Here is a 20,559-nt window from a genome sequence, read left to right on the forward strand (position 1 = left end):
AGACTAATGCAGAAGTTGGAACAAGTAAGAAATATTTGTTTAACAGAACGACGTGGATAAAACAAAGGATACATCAGGATATAATGTTATTTCCAGGAAACCGTTCACCTAATAGTATTTATACTGAATCTAACAGATGTTATGGGCTTCTAATCAAGCACAGCTTCTTTTAAACTTCAGTTGCTTATGTTCAGTTACTTCGCTTCAGGTAGATGTTATAGGTTTCTAGACTAGATGGTAAATGCTCAGCTTATTTCCAGTTATTTCACCTCAATTCCTTAACTCAGTTGTTGCACAGGTGTTGCAGCTTAATACTTTGGTTCTTAAACAAGGTGGTACTTTCTGTCAGTTACCCAACCTTTTGACAATCCCACTCCTGAGGTACTCCAAGTAACAGACCCAGGGGATCACCACACCCCTCTTAACTGATTTGGGAGTCTTCTCTTTCTAGAAGAATCTCTCCCCTCCTGACTAGAATGAGACCTAAGTAGACTGTATCCTTTTAGCTTCTACTTCTTCTGGCTCAGCCTCCCAGTTAACTCCTGGCCGAATACCACACGCCGTCCTTCACACTAAGCTCAGAGACTCCTTTCTCTAGCTTTGGGTATGTTTCTCAGAGTGGCTGTTTCAACCCAGAACCAACTCTCTCCCCTCTCAAACTAAACCCTATCTGAACATTCTCTCAGAAACGGCTCCTTTTATTTTCCCTTCGAAAGTGCTGGCTCCACCCTCTTCTTGTTAGCTGTCTTGGTAGTTAATCAGAGAGAGGTTCCAGCCCCCTGGTGGAATTCTGAGGCACTGCATCCCCAGACTGTGCTCTGGCTCTGCTGTCCGTCAGCTTCACATGCGTTGTCTTGGGACGTCTTTTCCTGGACTCTAACTGAAGCCTGAGCACCCAAGAAGGCTGCAGCATTACCTCAGGTTAAGAACTTAATTCATTCTGGAGGTCTGTTCTTAACCTGAAACTGTTCTTAACCTGAAGCACCACTTTAGCTAATAGGGCCTCCTGCTGCTGCTGCGCTGCAGCTGCACAATTTCTGTTCTTATCCTGAAGCAAAGTTCTTAACCCGAGGTAATATTTCTGGGTTAGCAGAGTCTGTAACCTGAAGCGTATGTAACCTGAGGTACCACTGTACTGAGATGGATTTGTAGAATAAAAGGACACCTTGTAGCCACCTGCACCTCACCCATAACTCAATCCACCCCTCTGATAATTTTCAAATGCAATTTCCCCCCTCATAAACCAATGGCAGAACTGGGAGGGGAGGAGAGAGGGAACCATGGGAGAAATTTTCTGCTACCTGGAATTTCATACTGTGGATGCACAAGGTCCCAAGCTCAGTTCCTGGTTCCTCCACATTAGAAAAAAAGCTAGGTAGCTTTCGTCTGAGGCTTTGGAGATCCATTGCCAATCAAGAACACTTGGCAATGGTGGGCAGGAACTAAGTGTTAAGAGCACTTGACCACCAGCATTTCAGTTTCATGAAAGGTACTACAGTGGTACCTCGGGTTAAGTACTTAATTCGTTCCGGAGGTCCGTACTTAACCTGAAACTGTTCTTAACCTGAAGCACCACTTTAGCTAATGGGGCCTCCCGCTGCTGCTGCACTGCCAGAGCACGATTTCTGTTCTCATCCTGAAGCAAAGTTCTTAACCTGAAGCACTATTTCTGGGTTAGCGGAGTCTGTAACCTGAAGCGTATGTAACCCGAGGTACCTCTGTATAAAAGTGTGAAGCAGAAGCCATTCGTGTAAGGCACTCAGCTCAAGGCCACATAGAAGCCTCTTTCGGAAGCCCCTATTAGCATGTGTCTTTGGGGAATGGTTATTTAAAAAAAAACGATTGGCCATGTTCTGTGCCATGTAAGCAAAAGCACATGAAGTCTCCAACCAGAGTACTGTACATAATTTACTCTGAAACATTCACTGCTTTGAATGATTCATTTTGGTTTTGCTAATCCAAAGGGGAGGGGAAGAAGCCCATAACCCTTTGACATTTTATTCCCGCCTACTTCCTCTGGCTTCTGAGATTATCCCATACACTAACCCATCTACCTTTCAAAGCTGTCTTTGCCGCTCATAAGGGTTAGAAACTTTGAAGAGCAGAAAGAAAAACTCAGAATCGTTGAAACCTGGACTGTGCATCCTGTCAGTTTGCATTTCTTAGTACAGAAAGTATTGATCTGATGTGTAGAGATTTTTCCTATTCTACTTAATTCGGGAGGGTTCTGGAAGCTTATCTGTGTGAGAAACAAGCAGAAGGTTCATGATTGTTTGGGTTATACTTTCAGAGAAGCTAAGTACAGCTGGTTTGAACTGGTTCTCTTATCTCTTTCAATCAAGGTCATACTGACTATAAAAGTAGGGCCAGAATGAGCCTGAATTTCACTTTCTCTCTTTTTTTAACTCTTTCCCCTCTGTGTGGTTTTCTGTACAAAGTAAGCACAGTGCTAAGGTTTTAGATTTATTATAAGTTATTGTAAGTGTAAGGTTAAGTCTGCTGCAACTGGATTATTTATGGACAGTGCCAATTCTGAATGTATTGGATTTGTGACCATTATGCTCATTTGCCTTCAGTAGCAGTAAAGTTCTGCTGGATGAAATATTGCCTCTGGTCTATTTTTGGGAATCCTGCAACATGTTTAAAGTTTTTACTCTGCTAAATGGGTTTAGAACCATTAAAGACGCACAAGCAAATAATTACTCCAACAAGTCAAAAGCAGGTTGAATTTACATTTTTTACTTCAAAAAAAGGGAAGTACATACATGAGGGAAAGTGGGGGGTAAACAACAATTGCTTGAAACCATGATCTCTACAGGTTTATTTTAATTTTAATATATATTTATATATTTATATATATACCTCCAATTACCCACCCATAAGTGTGCAAGTCTGCGGGGCTCACGCCCAACGCCTTGCACAAGCACTTACAAATATTAACAGGATTGTAGACAGAGGAGGAGAGGGAACCAGTCTTCAAGGTTGAGGCCCCAACGGGAAGTAGCAAGTTCTATAATACATGGCGTTAGGTTTATAGTACACAGCATCACTTCCTTTCAATGACAGAACGCAACAGCAGGGAGGAAAGAAGCACGTTAACAGTTACTAAACACTAAAAGATATTCAAATGTCATTATGTTATACATGTACAGCAACTAACTGCTTTACAAAAAAGCAAAATAATACAATATATTGTCACATGTATTTACAGTGTAGTAAATATACTTTTTTCTGTCAAATTTTACACAAAACTATTTACAGGGTGAATATACTGCATTAAAAAAAAGGTGTGTGGCCAATGCAAAAAAAGTGACTTCTGTGGATAAGAGTCTCTTGCATAACATTAAGACGTGCTTTAATACATCGTGGGGGAAATTAAAACTAGAAACAAAGCAGGAGGAAGGGGGAGAAGAAGCCCTAAAACCCCACAAACCCCTCAGGAAAAGAGCACCAGCCACAATCTTCAGTGCTCAGTCCCGAAAAACGTTGACTTTGAAATGTTTCTTGGTTATTGAAAACAAGTGCATGCGAATGGAAGCGTAACAGACTGGCAAATTTAACAGGGATTCTTCTTTACGCGCAAGGAAAATGCATCAGGCTTAAACTTCAAAACTGGGGGAAAGATTTAGAAAAATACAAAAAGAGAACAATGCAAAACAACTTTACAGTACTTAATAGTGCACATGGAGCCCGTGCTTGAAAACAAGGAGTGTCAAACTGGTTTCCTTTTATTTAGTGTGAGAGTGGGGAAAGGTTGACCCTGCAGACGCCACCGTACTCCTTCAGCCCCAGCCAGCATGGCCAATGGTCAGGGACAGTAGGAGCGCTAAGCCCAGCGACATCTGCGGGGCCACAGGTGAATAGCCCCTGCTGCACAGCCTGCAGCAACCTTACGCTGCAGGTCAAAGTTACTTAGTTCTCGACATGATATACTGAAATCCTCTAGGAGAAGGTTCAAATTTAAACACAACAATCAAATTGCTAGCCCTCTGCCAAAGCCTGATAGGACACCTCTGGTTGAGAACCTCTTTCCTGTGTTCCATAAAAAAAAAAGCAAAGGAAAACACTCCCAGAGGTCCCTCTCTTGTCTAAACATGCTAACGCAAGAATTTATTCATGGATCTACTTTGTTTTAAAGGCACATGGATGCCACCAACCCACAAGCAGCTCAGCAAGATGCGCAGCCTCCTCCAGAGCAGGGAAGTGTATTCTGCTGCTTTCAGATACACAGACGCCTTGGGCTGGAGAACATGAGATGGCCCCAATGGCCCAGGACCTAAGCGTGAGAAGGTGTCCTTTTAAATCAACAGCACGGAATTGTTCACTGGGTTGTGTAGCCGATATCCGAAAAATAAAGAGTGAAGACAGCAACAGTTGGTGGAAGGGCAAATCAGCTGCAGTGGCTAAGGAGAGGACATTTTTCACCAAGTAGATGAGAGAAACACTTAAGGCACTGAGCAAATCAGCCACTAAATGGGTTTTGTTCGGGGACCCTCTGCGCCCACCTTCTCTGCATTGGAAAAAAGCATCTCTGAATTGCTGCTCCCTTATCCCGTTAAGACACCTCAGTCCAGAAATCAGCTCTGCTAAAGCACAGCTTGTAAAGTAAGCTTTTCTATCTTTTTGATTCTAGGAAGTCTGCCCAGATGAGTTTCTGCTGCCCTGTAGTGGTTTCTCTCCAGGGTGCAGAGTCTGATTTCTTTCGAAATATGCATAGTTTGGATGGCCGAAGAACGCAACAGATTCACTTACTATCACTGTGTACAGTACTAGGTCCCTGTGGTCTTTGGCCAACTGACCCATGCCGATTACTACATCCAAATAACCTTGAATTGTGCATGTAGCTTCTTACAGGCTTTTAACATACATCAGCTTTCATGGACTAAAGCTGACTTCACTGGTGCATCAACTGGCACATATAATGTAAATATATGCACTGTGAAGAGGACACTTTATGCACCTGACAATGTGGGCTCTAGTTCAATTCCTTGAGTGCATAATTCACCAGTTTCTCTAGAATTTGAACAATCCCTACCCCCCTTTTTAAAGGCTAACTTTGAGAAGGGTGCTGAACACCCATCTGAAAATATCCCACTAGCCTCCCTCCTCCAGGGAAGATGCATGTTGGCAGCAAGAAAAAGCAGTGTCAAAACTGAGACTAAAAATGGTGGGGTGCGGGGCTAGAGTGACCTCACTCCAACTCTCTTGATTTGTACCTCTTGAAAGTTATATAGCTGAAGGAAGTTCTAAAACTGAGTGCTTACATAATACAGCCTAATTTTAGAAACCAGGAAAGTCAGATTGTCTGGAGATTCTGATGTTTGGCAGGCTGGTGGGAGAAGAGAGAGAGAGAGAAGGAAATTACTTCCCTTGCCAACCCCACTTTGGGTTCGCTGGCCTGTTTTGCCAAACCCATGATTTGATGACGCAGCCTAGAGGCTACATCCAGACCTACTAAACTGCTGTTAATGCTTCTCCTCCTCCTCCCCTGTATCCCCCTGCCCTCAAGAGTTCTCTCGGCTGTTCACAGTGACTGCCTGTGCAAACCCCAGCTGCCACACGCCTAAAACAGGGGCGTTATCATAAGGAAACCTGGTGGTTGTGCTTGGAATTCTGACCATCGCTGTGAATGGGCTGGCGGGCTGTGATCCTCTGGGCAGAGAATTAGCTGTGCCTATTCAGAGCTTACACTCCGCCACTCCCTGTTTCTGTCACATCTGCCATGAGAGGTCCTACTGGCTCAAGCTTTGGGTGAGCCCTCAAGGTATGCGATGGAGGCAAAGGAATACATCAGAGGGGGGAAAGGATTAAAGGGGCTTCTGCGCAGGGCTCCCTTTGGGAAGCCAAAGGGTTCACCCACCTTGTCCAGTCCTCTGGCACCACAAGCTGCACATCTCCTGACCTTGGCTTGGGGGTGCAACGTCTACACATGGCCCAGTGAGAGATGTTAGCACAGCACAGGACTCTTGAGGACTACGTCGTGCTATTTTTCTCTCAGACTTATGATTTGACACTCCAGCACACTGCAATGAGAACAGGAAAGCTCCAGTGCAGGTGTGACGTGGTGTAATAGGCAGTCTTTCCTCTGATCACATAATGGGAAGAAACCTTAAGGATTCTAACCTGCGACAGTTTCATTGATCCTACTTTAACCCTTCCCACTTGATTCAAATCTATTTCAGCTGAAATTCCAACATGATCAAGAGCGTTTCCTTTCTCTATCTCGAAAAATAAAAATAAAAAAACCTTTCTTGATTTGGCAGACTGTTGTTGGCACCTTAAGACTGTGTTCCAGGAGTGGAACAAAATAAAATAGTTCCTCTCTGAATCAATATACCAAAAGCAGTTGTTTTATACACATAAAACCCATGACATTTTAAATGAATGTTAATAGCTTGCTAATGGACCATTCATTTGCACCCTCTGTCTAATGCTGTGGAATTTGATTTACCCAAAGTCAGCATTAAAATTTCACTGTACAGTTTCAATTGTATGTATATTATTCCCTTTGAAGCCACTGAATAACCGATTATGTCAGCAATACATACATTTCATTTCATTTCATTTCATTTCATTTCATTTCATTTCATTTCTGACTGACATGCTTTTTTAGAAGTTGAGAATTTGTGCTTCCAAAATCTAGGCAAGCTGCACACTTTTGGGCAGCCAGTCAAAGCGGCACGTTCATCATCCATGTTGCTGCTGGGGACTCTGGTAATCTCAACACAGAGTCACAGCAGTCTAGTGGCTGAGTGTCAGACAAGAACCAGAGAGACCCAGATTCAAAACCCCAACTCGGCCACAAAGTTCAGTGCTTGACTTTGGCCCATCCATTCTCCAGCCCAATCAGCACAAATGTTTTCCCCCTATTAATATAGCCTCACAATACTGCCTATGAAGTATGGTTAGGCTATGAGAGAGAGAGAGAGAGGGAGAGAGGGGGGGTCAAGGGTCACCCAGCGAGTTTCATGGATGAGTGGGGATTTCAATCCCCATCTCTCTGATCCTAGCCCAACAACCTAGCCCTTATTCCACACGGGTTTTTCAGAAGAGACATCTATTGCCGCTATAGCATTTTGACAAGGCCTTTCATGGTGGCTGAAAGCTGTTTCAATCTGTGGTTCCTAAAGTTGAAACATGCTTCTGTTGGCAAGGATTACTGGCCAATTAAAGCTTTTTTAAAATAAACCCTCAGGGCAAAGTTTGAGTGTATGCCTTGAATCCAACTACATTCTACTCAAGAGCAGACCCAATGGAATTAAAATCTGTTAGCCTCGCCCATTAATTTCAATAGGTCTGCTCTAAGTACGGATAAAGATGGATACAACCCAAAACATCCACACTATCAGAAAAGGATATTTGGGCCACTCTGGGTTTGAGAGCAGCAGTTGCTCCTTTAAAAGTAAGTAAAACTTTGACTAGGAACAATGTGGATATTTTGGAAAAGGGGGTATGAGCCAAATAAAAGTCTAGGGAGCTTGGGAATTGTAAGCGGCACCTTTCCTGAACTGGGAACATCAATGAGTTATGTCAATGTGGTGCAAGGAAGGTGGTGGAGAGTTATCACATGAGAAGCAGCCATAACAATCTTTGTGGGAGCGACAGCCCAAGATGACACAAGCACAAATGGCTGCAGTGGAGCTTCCACACAGGAGCTGCTGTGGAATGAATCAAGTCCACACAGGACCCCAGCTGGGAAGGGCGAATGAGCGGGAAAGACCCACACAACCACGATATTCACCCTAGCCATGCTGTGGAGTGGGACGGAACATTGAAATAGCTAGGATAGCTCAGTCAGTAGAGTATGAGACTCTTAATCTCAGGGTCGTAGGTTCGAGCCCCACGTTGGGCAAAATATTCCTGCATTGCAAGGAGTTGGAATGGATGATGCTTGTGGTCCCTTCCAACTCTACAACAAAGAAGTGCCCCTCCCCACAGATGCATTCATTCATTCTCTCTCTCTCTCTCTCTCCCAAGATGGAAGTGCTGCTGATCTATTTTTAAAAATATATATATATATAAGAAAGCAGTCTAAATTCACCAAAGGAAAACTTGACAAATACAGCCAGCTTCTTCCAGTCTGGTTCATGTGCCCCCAGAAGACTATTTTCTGGAGTGTCAAGAGAGACACTCTGCACTCTGAAATGCCTAGATCATTAAAGATACATCTTGATGGGGCAAAAATTCTCACCCCTTGGTTAAACTCATTGCACTGTTTTTGTGCTCAGAGGCTATTTAAGCTCAGGAAAAGGATGTCCACAGCTACAGGGATGTGGGATGGAAACCAGGATACTGACTGCGTCCACTGGCCATCAAAACCTCTAATGTGCAAACAGGATTGAATATTAACACTCCCCCCCCCCCTTTAGATACAAAACAAGCCATAAACAAATAAGCAAGCTCCCCCCAAATAAGGTAACAAAAACGTGTCTGAAATGCGAGAGACATGATTTCAGCCTTTCGACACAACCTACAGTCATTTCCCTGCTTTCTTCAGATTCTTAAAAGTGGTTCTGTTCATCACAGTTTGGCTATTACCAGCTTAAAAACAAGAAAAAGAACAGAAGAGTTGTTGCTGCTGCTGCTGCTGCTGTTTTTTTTTTTAAGGTGGCAAAAAACAGAAATGAAAATCCAAAATAAATTCAGACAAAATGTTTCGAGAGTTGATCGTCTGGCACCATGGCTGACGGGGCGAGTGGGCAGGAGGGTTTGAAATTAAGTGCGACACGACCACTTGTGGAGGTGGGGCAGGAAGTACTTACGCCACGTTAGAAAACCAAGGATGGAAGGAAGGAAAAAGAAAGGGGAAAGGAGAAGGCTTCAGACAATCTTTTTGATGCTGTGGCGCTTGAAGCTGCCAGTGCTGCGCTGCTTCTGCACCTGGCTGGCGGAGCCGTGGCGCGTCCTCCCACTGCTGGAGTGTGCCGTGGTCGGGGAGAGCTCCACGTTCTCCTTATCGATTCCTAAGGTGGTGGTGGGAGTAAAAGAAAGATAATTAAAAAAGGAAGTGCCATGAGCGGGAAAGGTAATGTGGAAGCTTCCGCCGGACGACTCCATCTGAAATGGCCAACTCGGGGTCGGGGAGGGTCCAGTCCGTGGCCCTCCAGCAGGACTCCCAACGTGGCCAGTGGTCCGGGCTGATGGGAGCCCAGCAACCTCTGGAGGGCCATACAGGTTCCCCACCCTGTTATTATCATGCAAGGAGGAGCTCCGCCTGCAGTTAAGATCAAAGAAGCATCCAAAATGGGTGGCGGGGGAAGAGAGAGAGGCAGGAGGCATTCTCTTTTGTGCCAAGGTTATGCCATGGGAGCTGGGAAGGAAGGGGAAAGCTGCTGGTGAAGCAAGAAGCAGAGATAGGGCTTAATGGGATTCCAGGGCAGTTCCAATAGTTTTTTCAATGCACATCCGACCCCCAGGTGGCGACTGCTGGGTTGCTGGGGAACGCATTGCCATTTAGGGAGCAATCAACTTCACTAAAGCAAAAGTGGCACCTTTGCATCGGTTACAAGATGTTCCTGACTGTTTATTTAGAAAGAACCGAAGTAACCTGCAGGGCCATGGTCTAATAATCACATCTGCAGCTCTTGGCCTTTCTTTTTTTCTCAGGCTGCTCCAGCCTCCTCCCAGCTGCTCAAGCCACTTGGCCTGCTGTGTAACTCTTTCTTGCTCTGGGAGAGCCGCCCCCCAACAGCTCCAGATACTGAGGGCTGGCAACTCCCATCTCTCCCAGCCAGCGGGGCTAAGGGTCAGCAATGCTTAGGGTCTGGTCAGCTCTGCCAGAGAATCTTAGCCTGTCTCCTCTGTGACATCAGCCATCCCTCAGCTAATCATGGCCCAAGGCTTCGATGCCCAAATACCTTCATGTATAAGCAAGGCAGATTTTCATTGTGTTTTTGTTTGAGCTAGACTTGCAACCACATGACCCTTGCCATATTTGCATCAAGAATGATGCAAGGCCCTGCAAGCACACCCTCAGATTTGCTAGTAACAGAAGAGGTCGTGGTGGTTACTTCTCCTCGTAGGGTGTGACTTAGCCCACCCTCTCATGCCTTTTGTATTGTTCTGATAGCGCAAGGGTACAACTTTAGAGCTCAAAATGAACCACTGGAGAGTCTTTAGGCTCCTGCCTTTAAGGTCTATTATTCCCTAAGCTTAGTTCATTTCACAGTTGCCAGGAATGCTACCCACCATTCAGATGGTTCAGCACTTCCAGGGGAAGCAGAGCAATGTATACATTTTTATGCCTTTCCTTGATCTATTATGGAGGCCTCACAAAGAACCCTCCCAGTAACAGATCACACTAAAACAAAGGCAGGATATGGAGGGAGGGAAGATAGGCAATGAAGATAGACACATGCAGTCCAAATGACTAGATTTCTTCATTCTTGAAGCCTTGTTGCTAAAAATGTTCCCTAGAGCCTCTGCTCGGCAATATACCTTCAGCCTGATAACACCCCTCCAAGGTAGGCCAATCCCCCCATTGGTACTTGAGAAGCAGTACCACTCTGAATTCCTGGATCTTGGGCACTAGCACTGACCATGCTAGTGCCAAGCTCTACAGCAGCATCTTGTAAGTGTAGAAGGGAATAGAAACACACACCCACACACCTTTTTCTCTTCTGCAAATCCTCCTTCACTGAGTGCATGGATGGGGAGACTGTGTTCCATCAGATGGACTTTTGGCTCCCATCAACCCAACCATTTATCATGCAAGTTGAGGCTGAAGAGAGCCCACCCAATGAATTCTGGAGGGTCACAGTTTCCCTGGCATCCATGAGGTTGCTGGATGTGCAACTGCCTGCATTTTCCACTGGCAAACAGTGAGGGAGGAGGGCAGGATGTGCCATGGGTGCCTGACATCACCTCAATTCAAACTCACCATGCAGAAAGCACTCCAATTTCTGCCTCGGTGGGTGCTCCCTCATGCACAAACAGAATATTTCTCAGGACAGGAAAACAACAAGACTGGCTTGAAGGCACTTATTTCCACAGAGCTTTCGCATGTTCTGCTAACTATTTTTCCCCAGTCCGCTTCTCACTGCCATTATTTGGGTATGAGAACTAGTTCCCAGCCACACAGCGTTGCTTCCAGTCACTTTGGAGCCTGTTCAGAGAGCTGCACATAAAGGAGGAGGGGCAAGAATGGGCCCATGAGGCTTCCTTAGGCTGAAGCTTTCTCCAGCTCAACGTTGTGCTGCTGTTGACTGCCTAACTCTGGGGTTGTCTGCTTGGCATGATGCCACCCTGTAGGGCTACTTCTGGCACCTGCAAACCCTCTCAGTCCATTTCACTCACTGCTTCCTTCATCATGAGGTAGTTGGGGTAGTTACCTCCACCCCACCCTGGCAAAAAAAAGCACCTGGAGCTCAAGGAGAAAGTTGAAAGAGCCACACTTTCCTACTTACTCTTTCAGTTCTATTCATTTTTCAAGGCTCATGTTGACACTTGGGGGGGGGGGGGGAATTATCAAGGCAAAAGAGGAAGAGATTCCCTCCCATGTCCTCTTCCAGCTTGGTGTGCTTTTTGAGCCAGAACTTGAAAGGAGAATGATTTGTAAGGGAAATGGAGCGGCCGGCAGGGAGAAAGTGGGGTGCCACACGAGTCAGAGGGAATATGCGCACACACGCAAATGCTCACAAAGCATCCTCCTGAAAAGGCACGTTTTGTTACTGGTTTCGCCTACAACCACCATCAAATCACAGAACATATCTATCTCCATTGACTGAGGCATAAAGATCACAGATCCAGCAACGCTATGCCACAAAAAGCTGGATCTGAGGCACTGATCCTTATAGATCACCTGAGTTCATAGATGTGGTTTGTGATTTGCTGGTGTTCCTGTCACCATCCTGCATAAAAATCATAGAGGTCTCTGAGCATCTTTGCTTTAGATTAATGCTCCTGTGCTGCTGGCAAGCACTGGATCTGTGGTTTTTGCTGTTCAGTCTGCCACTGTATGCTTTATAATTCAATTACATGGGGCCGCAGGGTAAATTCATGCAAATTCAAGAGGATCTCTTTTAATTCTACTTGAGCCAACCTTCACCCAGACTCCTTGGGAAAACATTGTTTTGGGGTGTGTGTGTGCCTTTTCTCTCTTTGTCAGGTGGGGGAGAAGCAGCCAGACAGGGCAGGGGCCATGGCACTCTCAGAATTGCAAGTGGGTCAATGGGTTCAAAATGGTTGGCAAATTTGGAAATCTGCTGCCAAGAGGTTGATGCCATTTGCACAGTTGAGGAGCACAAAACCTTTTCCTTTGGGTTTGAATTAGTAGGGGTCAGAAGAGGCCCAACCTTTTGCCTCTTGTGAAGGTTCTCTTAACAATGGTTATTGGAAGGTGGGGGCATCATTTGACTAATATCGGGGATGTACGTGTGTGTGTGTGTGTGTGTGTGTGTGTGTGTGGTGTCGGAGCTCATGGATTTTACATGGGGAACCCCCAACTCCTCCCCCCAAATAAATGAGGCATGCCCCACTTCCTGCTTGCCACTCTAGACTGAAAGTTATTCCAAACATTCTCAAAACCCTTCTCACACTGAGAGGCAAGGAGGTACGTATAGGTGGTCATGTGGTCACTTGCATGAGGCAGAACAGAAAACTGAACAAGGCAGAAACATGGTTGGTCGGTAAAGTGGGGGCATACAGCAGACAGTAACACCTGGGCAGGGATGGGGTTCACACATTTTTATAAGCAGTTACAAAAGTCCTGGAGGGAGCTGAGGAGGTCCTGCAACGTTGTAGTCCCCACAGGTAGCAACATCTACAGGTGTATGACCCCCCCCCCGAGTCCAGCAGCAGGCAAGAGTCAGTCAGAGGCTGCAAAGTCTACACCCAAGGAGCTGGAGCCTGCTGCTAAAGATGGGGAGACTCCCCCCTGAGCCTAAGATTCTCAGGCAGGAGCCCCCGGAAGAAGCTCCCATACCCTGAGGGCTGGTACGGCTAGAGTCAGGCCCTTTACTTCTCCTGGGGAACCTAATGCCTCCCACAGCATCTCACTGGCCAAGTGGCACAAGGAGCACACCAGGTGGGAGGCTGTGCAACAGAGGGGGAGTGTTGGTCTGCAGGCCAGGGGGTTGGTCCTTTAAGAATCTAAAGTGATCCACAAGGGGGTGGGGCCTGGGAGAGGTGGGTGGAGCCTGGGAAAGGGGTGGGTGGGTTGCAGAGGCTTAAAAAGGCTCACTCTGCTCCCACCCTTTGTCCATCAAGTTGCTCACTTGGAACTGTCTGTGGTCCTGCAACTCCTGACCCGCCTTGCCTCCCGCCCTGACACCCCCGCTGCAGCTTCAGCACCAGACCAGAAAAACACCACAAACTGGCAGCATGGATTTGTTATTCATAAATTCTGGATGTGGCACTACATGCGGCTGAGACTCAGGTCAAATGAAAAAGGAATGTTTTTGAAGTCACGCTGAGGGAGCCATGGGGTAAAAAGGTCTGTGTGGCTCCCGTGTGCAATGCCTTCCTGAGACTCCTGCCGCCGAGGAGGCTGACAGCAAGCCCTAGCTAAATGTAGGTTAGCCACATTAGGCAAAATGTGAGCGCTTGGCACCCAGCTTTCCCTTGTATCTTCTCCACCTAGGAAAGCTGTGTTTTGTGTTAACAGAATGATGCACAATGCTGACAACCAGGCAGATGTGCTCACTGTGCCAACAAGCTGCTGAGTTTGCATCCTTTATTCCAAACCAATTATTTGAGTGGTTTTAAAAAAACAAAACAAATGGAATTATGAATGAAGAAGTGGGATGGCAGAAAAAGAGGCGAAACAACTAAGAAACCCTGAATTGACCTTGCAACTCATTCGTGACAAAAATGTGCCGTGTGATACATGTCCAACCAATTTAGACTTCAAAATATACAACAGCAGGCATGTCTAATTAGACTTGGTTTTGTTAAGCTCACAGTTTCTGTGGGTTATTTCATTTTTCTGTTTCTCAGCAACACAGAAAAATCACACAATGTGGAAACACCTACACAATGGGAAGTGTCAAAAGGAACTAGTTTCCTATTACTCTTCAGTGTTCCTTCTTCCAGGCAAAGAAGCACAAGAGACAGATGTGCTGCGATATACAACCACTAGGAGTGCTGCTTCACGTTTACTGTCGACTTTGGTGTGTGTGGTGTGTTTTTTACAAAGCTATCTTGCCACTTCTGAAGGAAACAAATTGCGTCTCTCAGTAACAATGTCAGTAAAATGCAGCTTCATAGATTAAACGTGTGAGGAATGCTTAACGGGTTTGGGCTAAAGGGGAAAGTACTTTTCTATATGGTTGGGGCCGTTGCAGAGGAGATTCTCACCTGACGGCTCCACCCATTTTGCTGCTAAAAGGACAATTCTTTGAGTGCAAAGTTACAAAATGTGGCAATGGTGGCTGGCAGACATAAAAAGGGAGAAGGCAAATTTGCAGAGGTTTATCACTGGCCATTATTATCTATGGCAGGTAAAAACAACATGGGGGGGGCAAAAAACAATGGGAGAGGGGTTTTTCCCTTCATACCCTCCTGATGGGTTTGCTGGGAGACATTTAGCCATGCCAATACAGGGGAAAAGGTGCTGGATACAGCAGGGCGCTTTTCTTATGCCCTTACAAAACGTGGTTGGGCGCATAACTGTCGTCTCTACAGCACCATTAGTGTGCAAAGCGAGATTATTAATATTTCCATTTTCCAACCCAGCCAAGAATCCTAGGGTTGACGCAGGTCCAAATTCACTGCTCTGTGCCCTGGAACACCCAGCCTCCCAAAATGCCCAGCAGCAGAAGCACTACAGTCACGCGCTCCCTGCCCCTATTCTGTCCTAGGATTTGGGATCTCTGTTTGCAAAATAAAAATAAAACTCCTCTTCCTGTCATGAGCCCCAGCTCTGGCACAGATCAAAGCAGTAGCTCGTGCAAGTAGAATGAAAATTAGAGAGAGTACCTGGATGAGGAAGTTGCATGAAAACTGCAGATTTAGAGCAAGGCAGAGAAGCTTCACAGACACAGAATGAAAGAGAAAAGATGAGCGATCAACATTCATGATTGGAAGACAGACAGAAAACATTTACAGGACAGTGATTATGGACAGGGAAGGGAAACCTGCATCTCTCCAGATTAATTAATGAATTGATTTTCACTCCATCCTTAAATATCTTTTAAAATAAAGCCTTACGTAATTTTTTATTTCACCATCAAATAAATTTATTTACATGTTGATTTTATCCCACCCTTCCTCCCAAAAGAGCCCAGGGTGGCAATCAAGGAGAAAAAAACACCCCCCCCCCAAAACCAAAGTTTTTTTTAAAAAACAAACATTTGAAATATTGTTGAACTAAGTCTCTCACCATCCCCGACAGTAGAGTTGCAATTCTCAGTCATTTAAGTGTGTTTCTCTCTTCTAGGGAACACTGGAAATTGTAGCTAAGTGAGGGAACAGGGTTTTCCTCACAACACTCTTCACCCTTAACAGACTACAGTTCCCAGGGCTCTTTGGGGGAAATCCATGACTGTTTAAAGTGATAGGAGACTGCTTTATACGTGTAGCGCAGATATAGCCAAGGTCACAACCTGCTGTGCAAAATCAGAACTGGAGGGTGGCTGCCCTACAGGTCAGGAACACAGCCGAAGAAGCATTCATGGATGGGAAGCCTTAATTAGCACATGGGTCTTAGGAACTGAACACAGGAGTCCCACCTGCCCCATGCTGAAAAAGTTTTTGCCCCCCCCCTGGATGGCAAGAGCTGCTTTTCAACAGTTCTATGACCCACAGGGCACACAATGTCCTAGAGCCAGAGAGGTCTGTTTCTTAACAATTCCACGCTAGCTTGCGGTACACGTTCCTCCTCCTAGTTTCAGGTGGGAGACAGTGAAAGCAGCAGCAAGAACAGGATTATGTGGTTACTCTTTGCTCATTGCTAAGGACGTGACTCTTAGCACAAGACAATAAAACACTTCTCAATTTAAGAAAAAAACCGTGTTTGGATATAAGAAGCTAAGGCATAGCTACAAAAGCCAGGAAAGGGTTAGGGTTGAAAGACGCTCCCTTTCGGTAGCACTGGTCCAAGTCAGAAAGCATTTCTGGAGCCCTCCATATGAATATCTGGGGGGGATAGACGTGGGGGCTCTAACCTAGAGATGTGTAGGATATCATGTTAGCCACAGCCCCTAGCACCTCACTTGCAGTTAAATAGCTTGTCAGGAGTACAAAAAATGAATTCCCATTTCTCTTTCCCCCCCTGTCCCAGCCACATAGAGAGTTTTCAAACATTTGCTTTTCAGACACTTGTAATACTGTAAAAATACTAGATTTGTCCACAGAAGGTGTGGAGGAACCTTTGGCTGTTGCTGAACTACAGCTCCCATCATCCCTGGCCATTAGCCTTACTTATTGCAGTCATAGATCAGCAACACTGAGCTAGATGGACTAAGGATCTGGCTTTGTAAAGGGCTGCTTCCCCTGTTCTTTAGCCTAGGGAGGCAAAAAATCTTCCTGACCAAGCTCTTAGGGTCTGGAGCCTTCTCAAATACAGAAGGACGGACAGCTTTGCAGGATACGATAGATGGAAATACTTCTTAAAATGAGCCAGGGACTTTCACAAATCCGTTTCTGCAATGTGTATTAGCAAACCAATATACATTGCTTAGGAATGGATATGTATCTAGGCCTCTATGGAGCGGAGGCAACCTCACACAGCTACATTGCATATTACGGGACGAATGGGAGCTTGTACTTACTACTTCCATTACTAATGCAATAGTCTGACTCTGGTACCTTTCAAAGGTTCCCCTTACTGTCACATCCCACCCATCAGCATTGCTTTACACCCAGGGCGGGGAATCTTTGGCTCACCAGAGGCTGTTGAAATACAACTCCCATCAGCCCCAGAAAGCTTCTCAGAGGAAATAATGAGCCCCTACCCCACCCCTCCAGACCTAGTTTTATAGCTTTATAGCAGTGGCAAGGACTTTCAAAGGCTGGGGCATTGCCACAAGGTATAGTGAGGATGGTCAAAAGCTTACATAGCTTTAAAGGGGAATTAGGCAAATTCATGGAGAACAGCAGCTACGCTGGCCTTGATGACTATAAGGAACAATGTCTCTCTGTGTATCAGATACTAGGGAGCCAAGAAAAGGGTGGGGGAGGGGTCTTCCCATGATATCCTGCTTGTTAGTTTCCCAGAGGCATCTGGCTGGTCGCTACGGGAAGCAAGATGCTGGACTAGATTAAACCTTTAGCCTGATCCCATTGCGATTTGTGTGTTTGGGGTTTGTTTGTTTTTTACTTAACAATATCCTTTTACTTATACGCCCAAGATGCTTTTAGGCGCAGACCTAACAAGTCAATGTAGCAAACTCACAGCTGCAGAGAGATTCACTCACCAAAGAGCTATGAATGAAAGCAAGAGTGCAGATTTCGGCAAATGCATGTTTGCCTCTGGGTAACGTGGGGAAGGGCTCTAGCTCAGCAGCAGAGCACCCGCTTTGCATGCAGCAGGTCCCTGGCTCAATTCTCAGTGGCATGTGGAGGTGGGCTGGATATATACCTGCTGTCTGAAAACCTTGACGAGCCACTGCCAGTCAGTGTGGAGACAATGCTAAGTTAGATGGACCAATAGTCCGATACAGTTTAGGGAAGCTTCCTATGTACCCTAGCAACTGAACCCAAAGGGTGTTTATTTTTAAGCTTCTCGGGACATTTCATTCTGCCCCCAAGAACAAATTCTGCACTTGTACATTAGTATCAACGCTGCCATTTGGGGACAAACCAAGTCTGAGTATGCTTTATCCAAAGCAGTTAGGAAGCCACCGGGCTGAGATAAGATCTGATCCCATATTGTTGTCCATGAAGCTGGACTACTTCATTGCATGTATCTTGTTTTGTGCCAATTTCAGGAACAGGGGAGTGGAAATTCACCCCACCTCTGCCCCCCACAAATTCAGTGAAAGAAACGTCTCTGAGAATAAGTCTAACGAAGAACAGAGCCTTGAGGCTCAACAAGGGGTGATGATAAGCTGCCCCAGTGAAAGAGCCTGACACCCAAAAAGGGAGCAGTGCCCTCAAAGGTGTTTTAACAACCTTTGACGTAAGCAATGGAAAAGCATGGCGAACTGACCTGGGGAATGCTGGGAAGTTGCAAGTGAGGTCATGGAATTGGAGAGATTTAGGTTTGCCGTAATACTAAGCTGACTCTGCACGGCAGGAGGGTAAGGAGAAGTTGGCGTCAGCAGGGATTCCTCGCTGGTTTCCTCATCAATCCCAGGTAAGTAGGTGTCGATCAAGGCATCAAGGAACTTTACTATGAGCTCAGCATAGTCTGGGATTTGTGTTTGCTGGAAAAAATGAGAAACAGATCAGCTCCATCTCTACCTGCTGGTTCTCACTGGCGGAAAAAAGTCTTTGGCTTACAATCTAATGTGTGCGTCTGAATAAGCTTCCTGCTGCCCCACTGTTACTAGGATGTGCGGTTCCCACCAATGAACAGGTCCTACACATCCAGAAGGGAGACTGGTGGAGTGCTGTTTCTCCTCCTTGTGCCCCCAGCTGGATGGGGCAGGGAGGCCAATGGGGAAGCTGCACAAAACAAACCCAAAAAGTTGTTTAATGTTTTGAAGTTATGGGGCTGAGGGATCTCATCAAAAAGTCTAGTGGCACTGCCGGCAGAAAGGGCCAGTCCATGAGGGCACAACGGCTCCTCTCCTGGAAAGAATCCTCTTGACTGTTGGAAAAGATAAAAGAAGGGGAAAAACAATTAAGATCGAAGCCAAAATCCCAAGAGATTCTAAGAGAAATCAAATTTCATCAAACACAATATATGGAACTGATGAGTCAAGAATTAGAGTGGAAAATTAAACAAATGAGACAAAAGACTTTTGAATCTGCTGATAAATGTGGCAAGTTACTGGCTTGGCAAATAAAGAAGAGACAAAAACTCAACACGGTAACAAATATAGAAGTGGAAGGAAAAAACATAAGCAACCCAGCGGAAATTAGGAATTGTTTTCAGAACTACTTTAGACAACTTTACACACAAGGGCCGCAAAAAGAAATGGACATACAACAGTTCCTCGAGGAAAATGGGCTGAAAAAGGTTTCGCATGAAAGTAAGATAATATTGAACCAGGAGATATCAGCACAAGAAATAGAAGATGCCATTCAAGGCATGACGCTGGGCAAATCCCCTGGACCGGATGGACTGACTTCCAAATACTACAAAGTTTTGAAGGAAGGGTTGATACAACCTTTGAAGGAAGTCTGCAATGAGATTATGGAGGGGAAAAGGGCACCCGATACGTGGAGAGAGGCCTACATTACACTTATACCAAAGACAGAGACTGAAAAGACCCAACTTAAAAACTACCGACCCATCTCGTTATTGAATGTGGATTACAAAATCTTTGCTGATATTTTGGCAAAAAGACTGAAGAGAGTTTTGATGGAGGAGATTCACGGGGACCAAGCGGGCTTTCTCCCAAAAAGGCACTTGTCGAACAATGTAAGGAATATAATTGACATTTTGGAAAAGCTGGAAGTGAATATAAACACTAAAGCTGTTTTGATATTTGTGGATGCCGAGAAAGCCTTTGACAATATTTCTTGGAGTTTTATGTTGAAGAACCTCCGGGGGATGGGGGTAGGCCAAGGGTTTGAAAATGGTATAGGTGCAATATACTCTGAACAGAAAGCCAAACTAATTGTAAATAATGTGGTTACAGAAGAGTTCAAGATTGAAAAAGGGACACGCCAGGGGTGCCCTATCTCCCCATTACTTTTTATATCGGTCCTGGAGGTTTTGCTTAATATGATTAGGAGGGACCAGTTGGTTAAAGGGATTCAGGTCGGAGCTAAACAATATAAACTGAGAGCATTTGCAGATGACTTAGTACTTACATTGCAAGAGCCAGAAGTTAGCACGAAAAGAGTTTTGGAAATAATTCAAGAGTTTGGTCAAATGGCAGGATTTAAATTGAATAAGTCTAAGACAAAGGTTTTGGAGAAAAATTTGACACAGATAGAAAAGGAAAGGTTCCAGAATGAGACAGGGTTGACTGTGGTTAAAAAAGTGAAATATTTGGGTATAAATATGACAGCTAAAAATGTGAATTTGTTTAAAGATAATTATGAAAAAACTTGGAGAGAAGTGAAAAAAGATTTGGAGATTTGGTCCAACTTGAAGCTTTCCTTGTTAGGCCGTATTGCAGCTATAAAGATGAATGTATTGCCAAGAATGTTGTTTTTGTTCCAAGCATTGCAAATAATTGATAAAATGGATTGTTTCAAGAGGTGGCAAAAAGACATATCTAAATTTGTCTGGCAGGGCAAAAAGCCCAGAATTAAATTTAAGATACTAACGGATTCAAAGGAAAGAGGGGGGTTTGCCCTGCCAGACTTTAAACTTTACTACGAAGCGGCAGCTTTCTGCTGGCTGAAAGAATGGCTACTTCTTGAAAACGCAGACATTTTGGATTTGGAAGGTTTTAATAACATTTTTGGGTGGCATGCATATTTGTGGTATGACAAGGTTAAAGCACATAAAAGTTTTAAAAATCATATTGTCAGAAAAGCACTACTAAATGTCTGGGACAG

The 20,559-nt window shown here is 45.1% G+C and overlaps 1 protein-coding gene across 6 annotated transcripts in view; it reads right to left on the bottom strand.

The window, feature by feature from the left end:
• Positions 1–7,959: 7,959 nt before the first annotated feature.
• Positions 7,960–20,559, bottom strand: part of NF1 (neurofibromin 1) — a 156,989-nt gene continuing 144,389 nt past the window's right edge. For 4 of the 6 annotated variants that reach the window (XM_083587335.1, XM_083587339.1, XM_083587337.1 and 1 more), the window contains 3 exons: positions 18,089–18,305; positions 14,917–14,967; positions 7,960–8,963 (listed from right to left, as the gene is read on the bottom strand). In XM_083587335.1, the coding sequence (XP_083443461.1) occupies positions 8,821–8,963; positions 14,917–14,967; positions 18,089–18,305 (411 nt within the window). In that variant the 3' untranslated portion in view covers positions 7,960–8,820. The remainder of the gene's footprint in view (positions 8,964–14,916; positions 14,968–18,088; positions 18,306–20,559) is intronic. The other 2 variants (XM_083587336.1, XM_083587338.1) reach the window with 1 other exon arrangement.

This window comes from Podarcis filfolensis (genome assembly GCF_964270895.1).
Source record: "Podarcis filfolensis genome assembly, chromosome: 15".
Lineage (NCBI taxonomy): Eukaryota > Metazoa > Chordata > Lepidosauria > Squamata > Lacertidae > Podarcis > Podarcis filfolensis.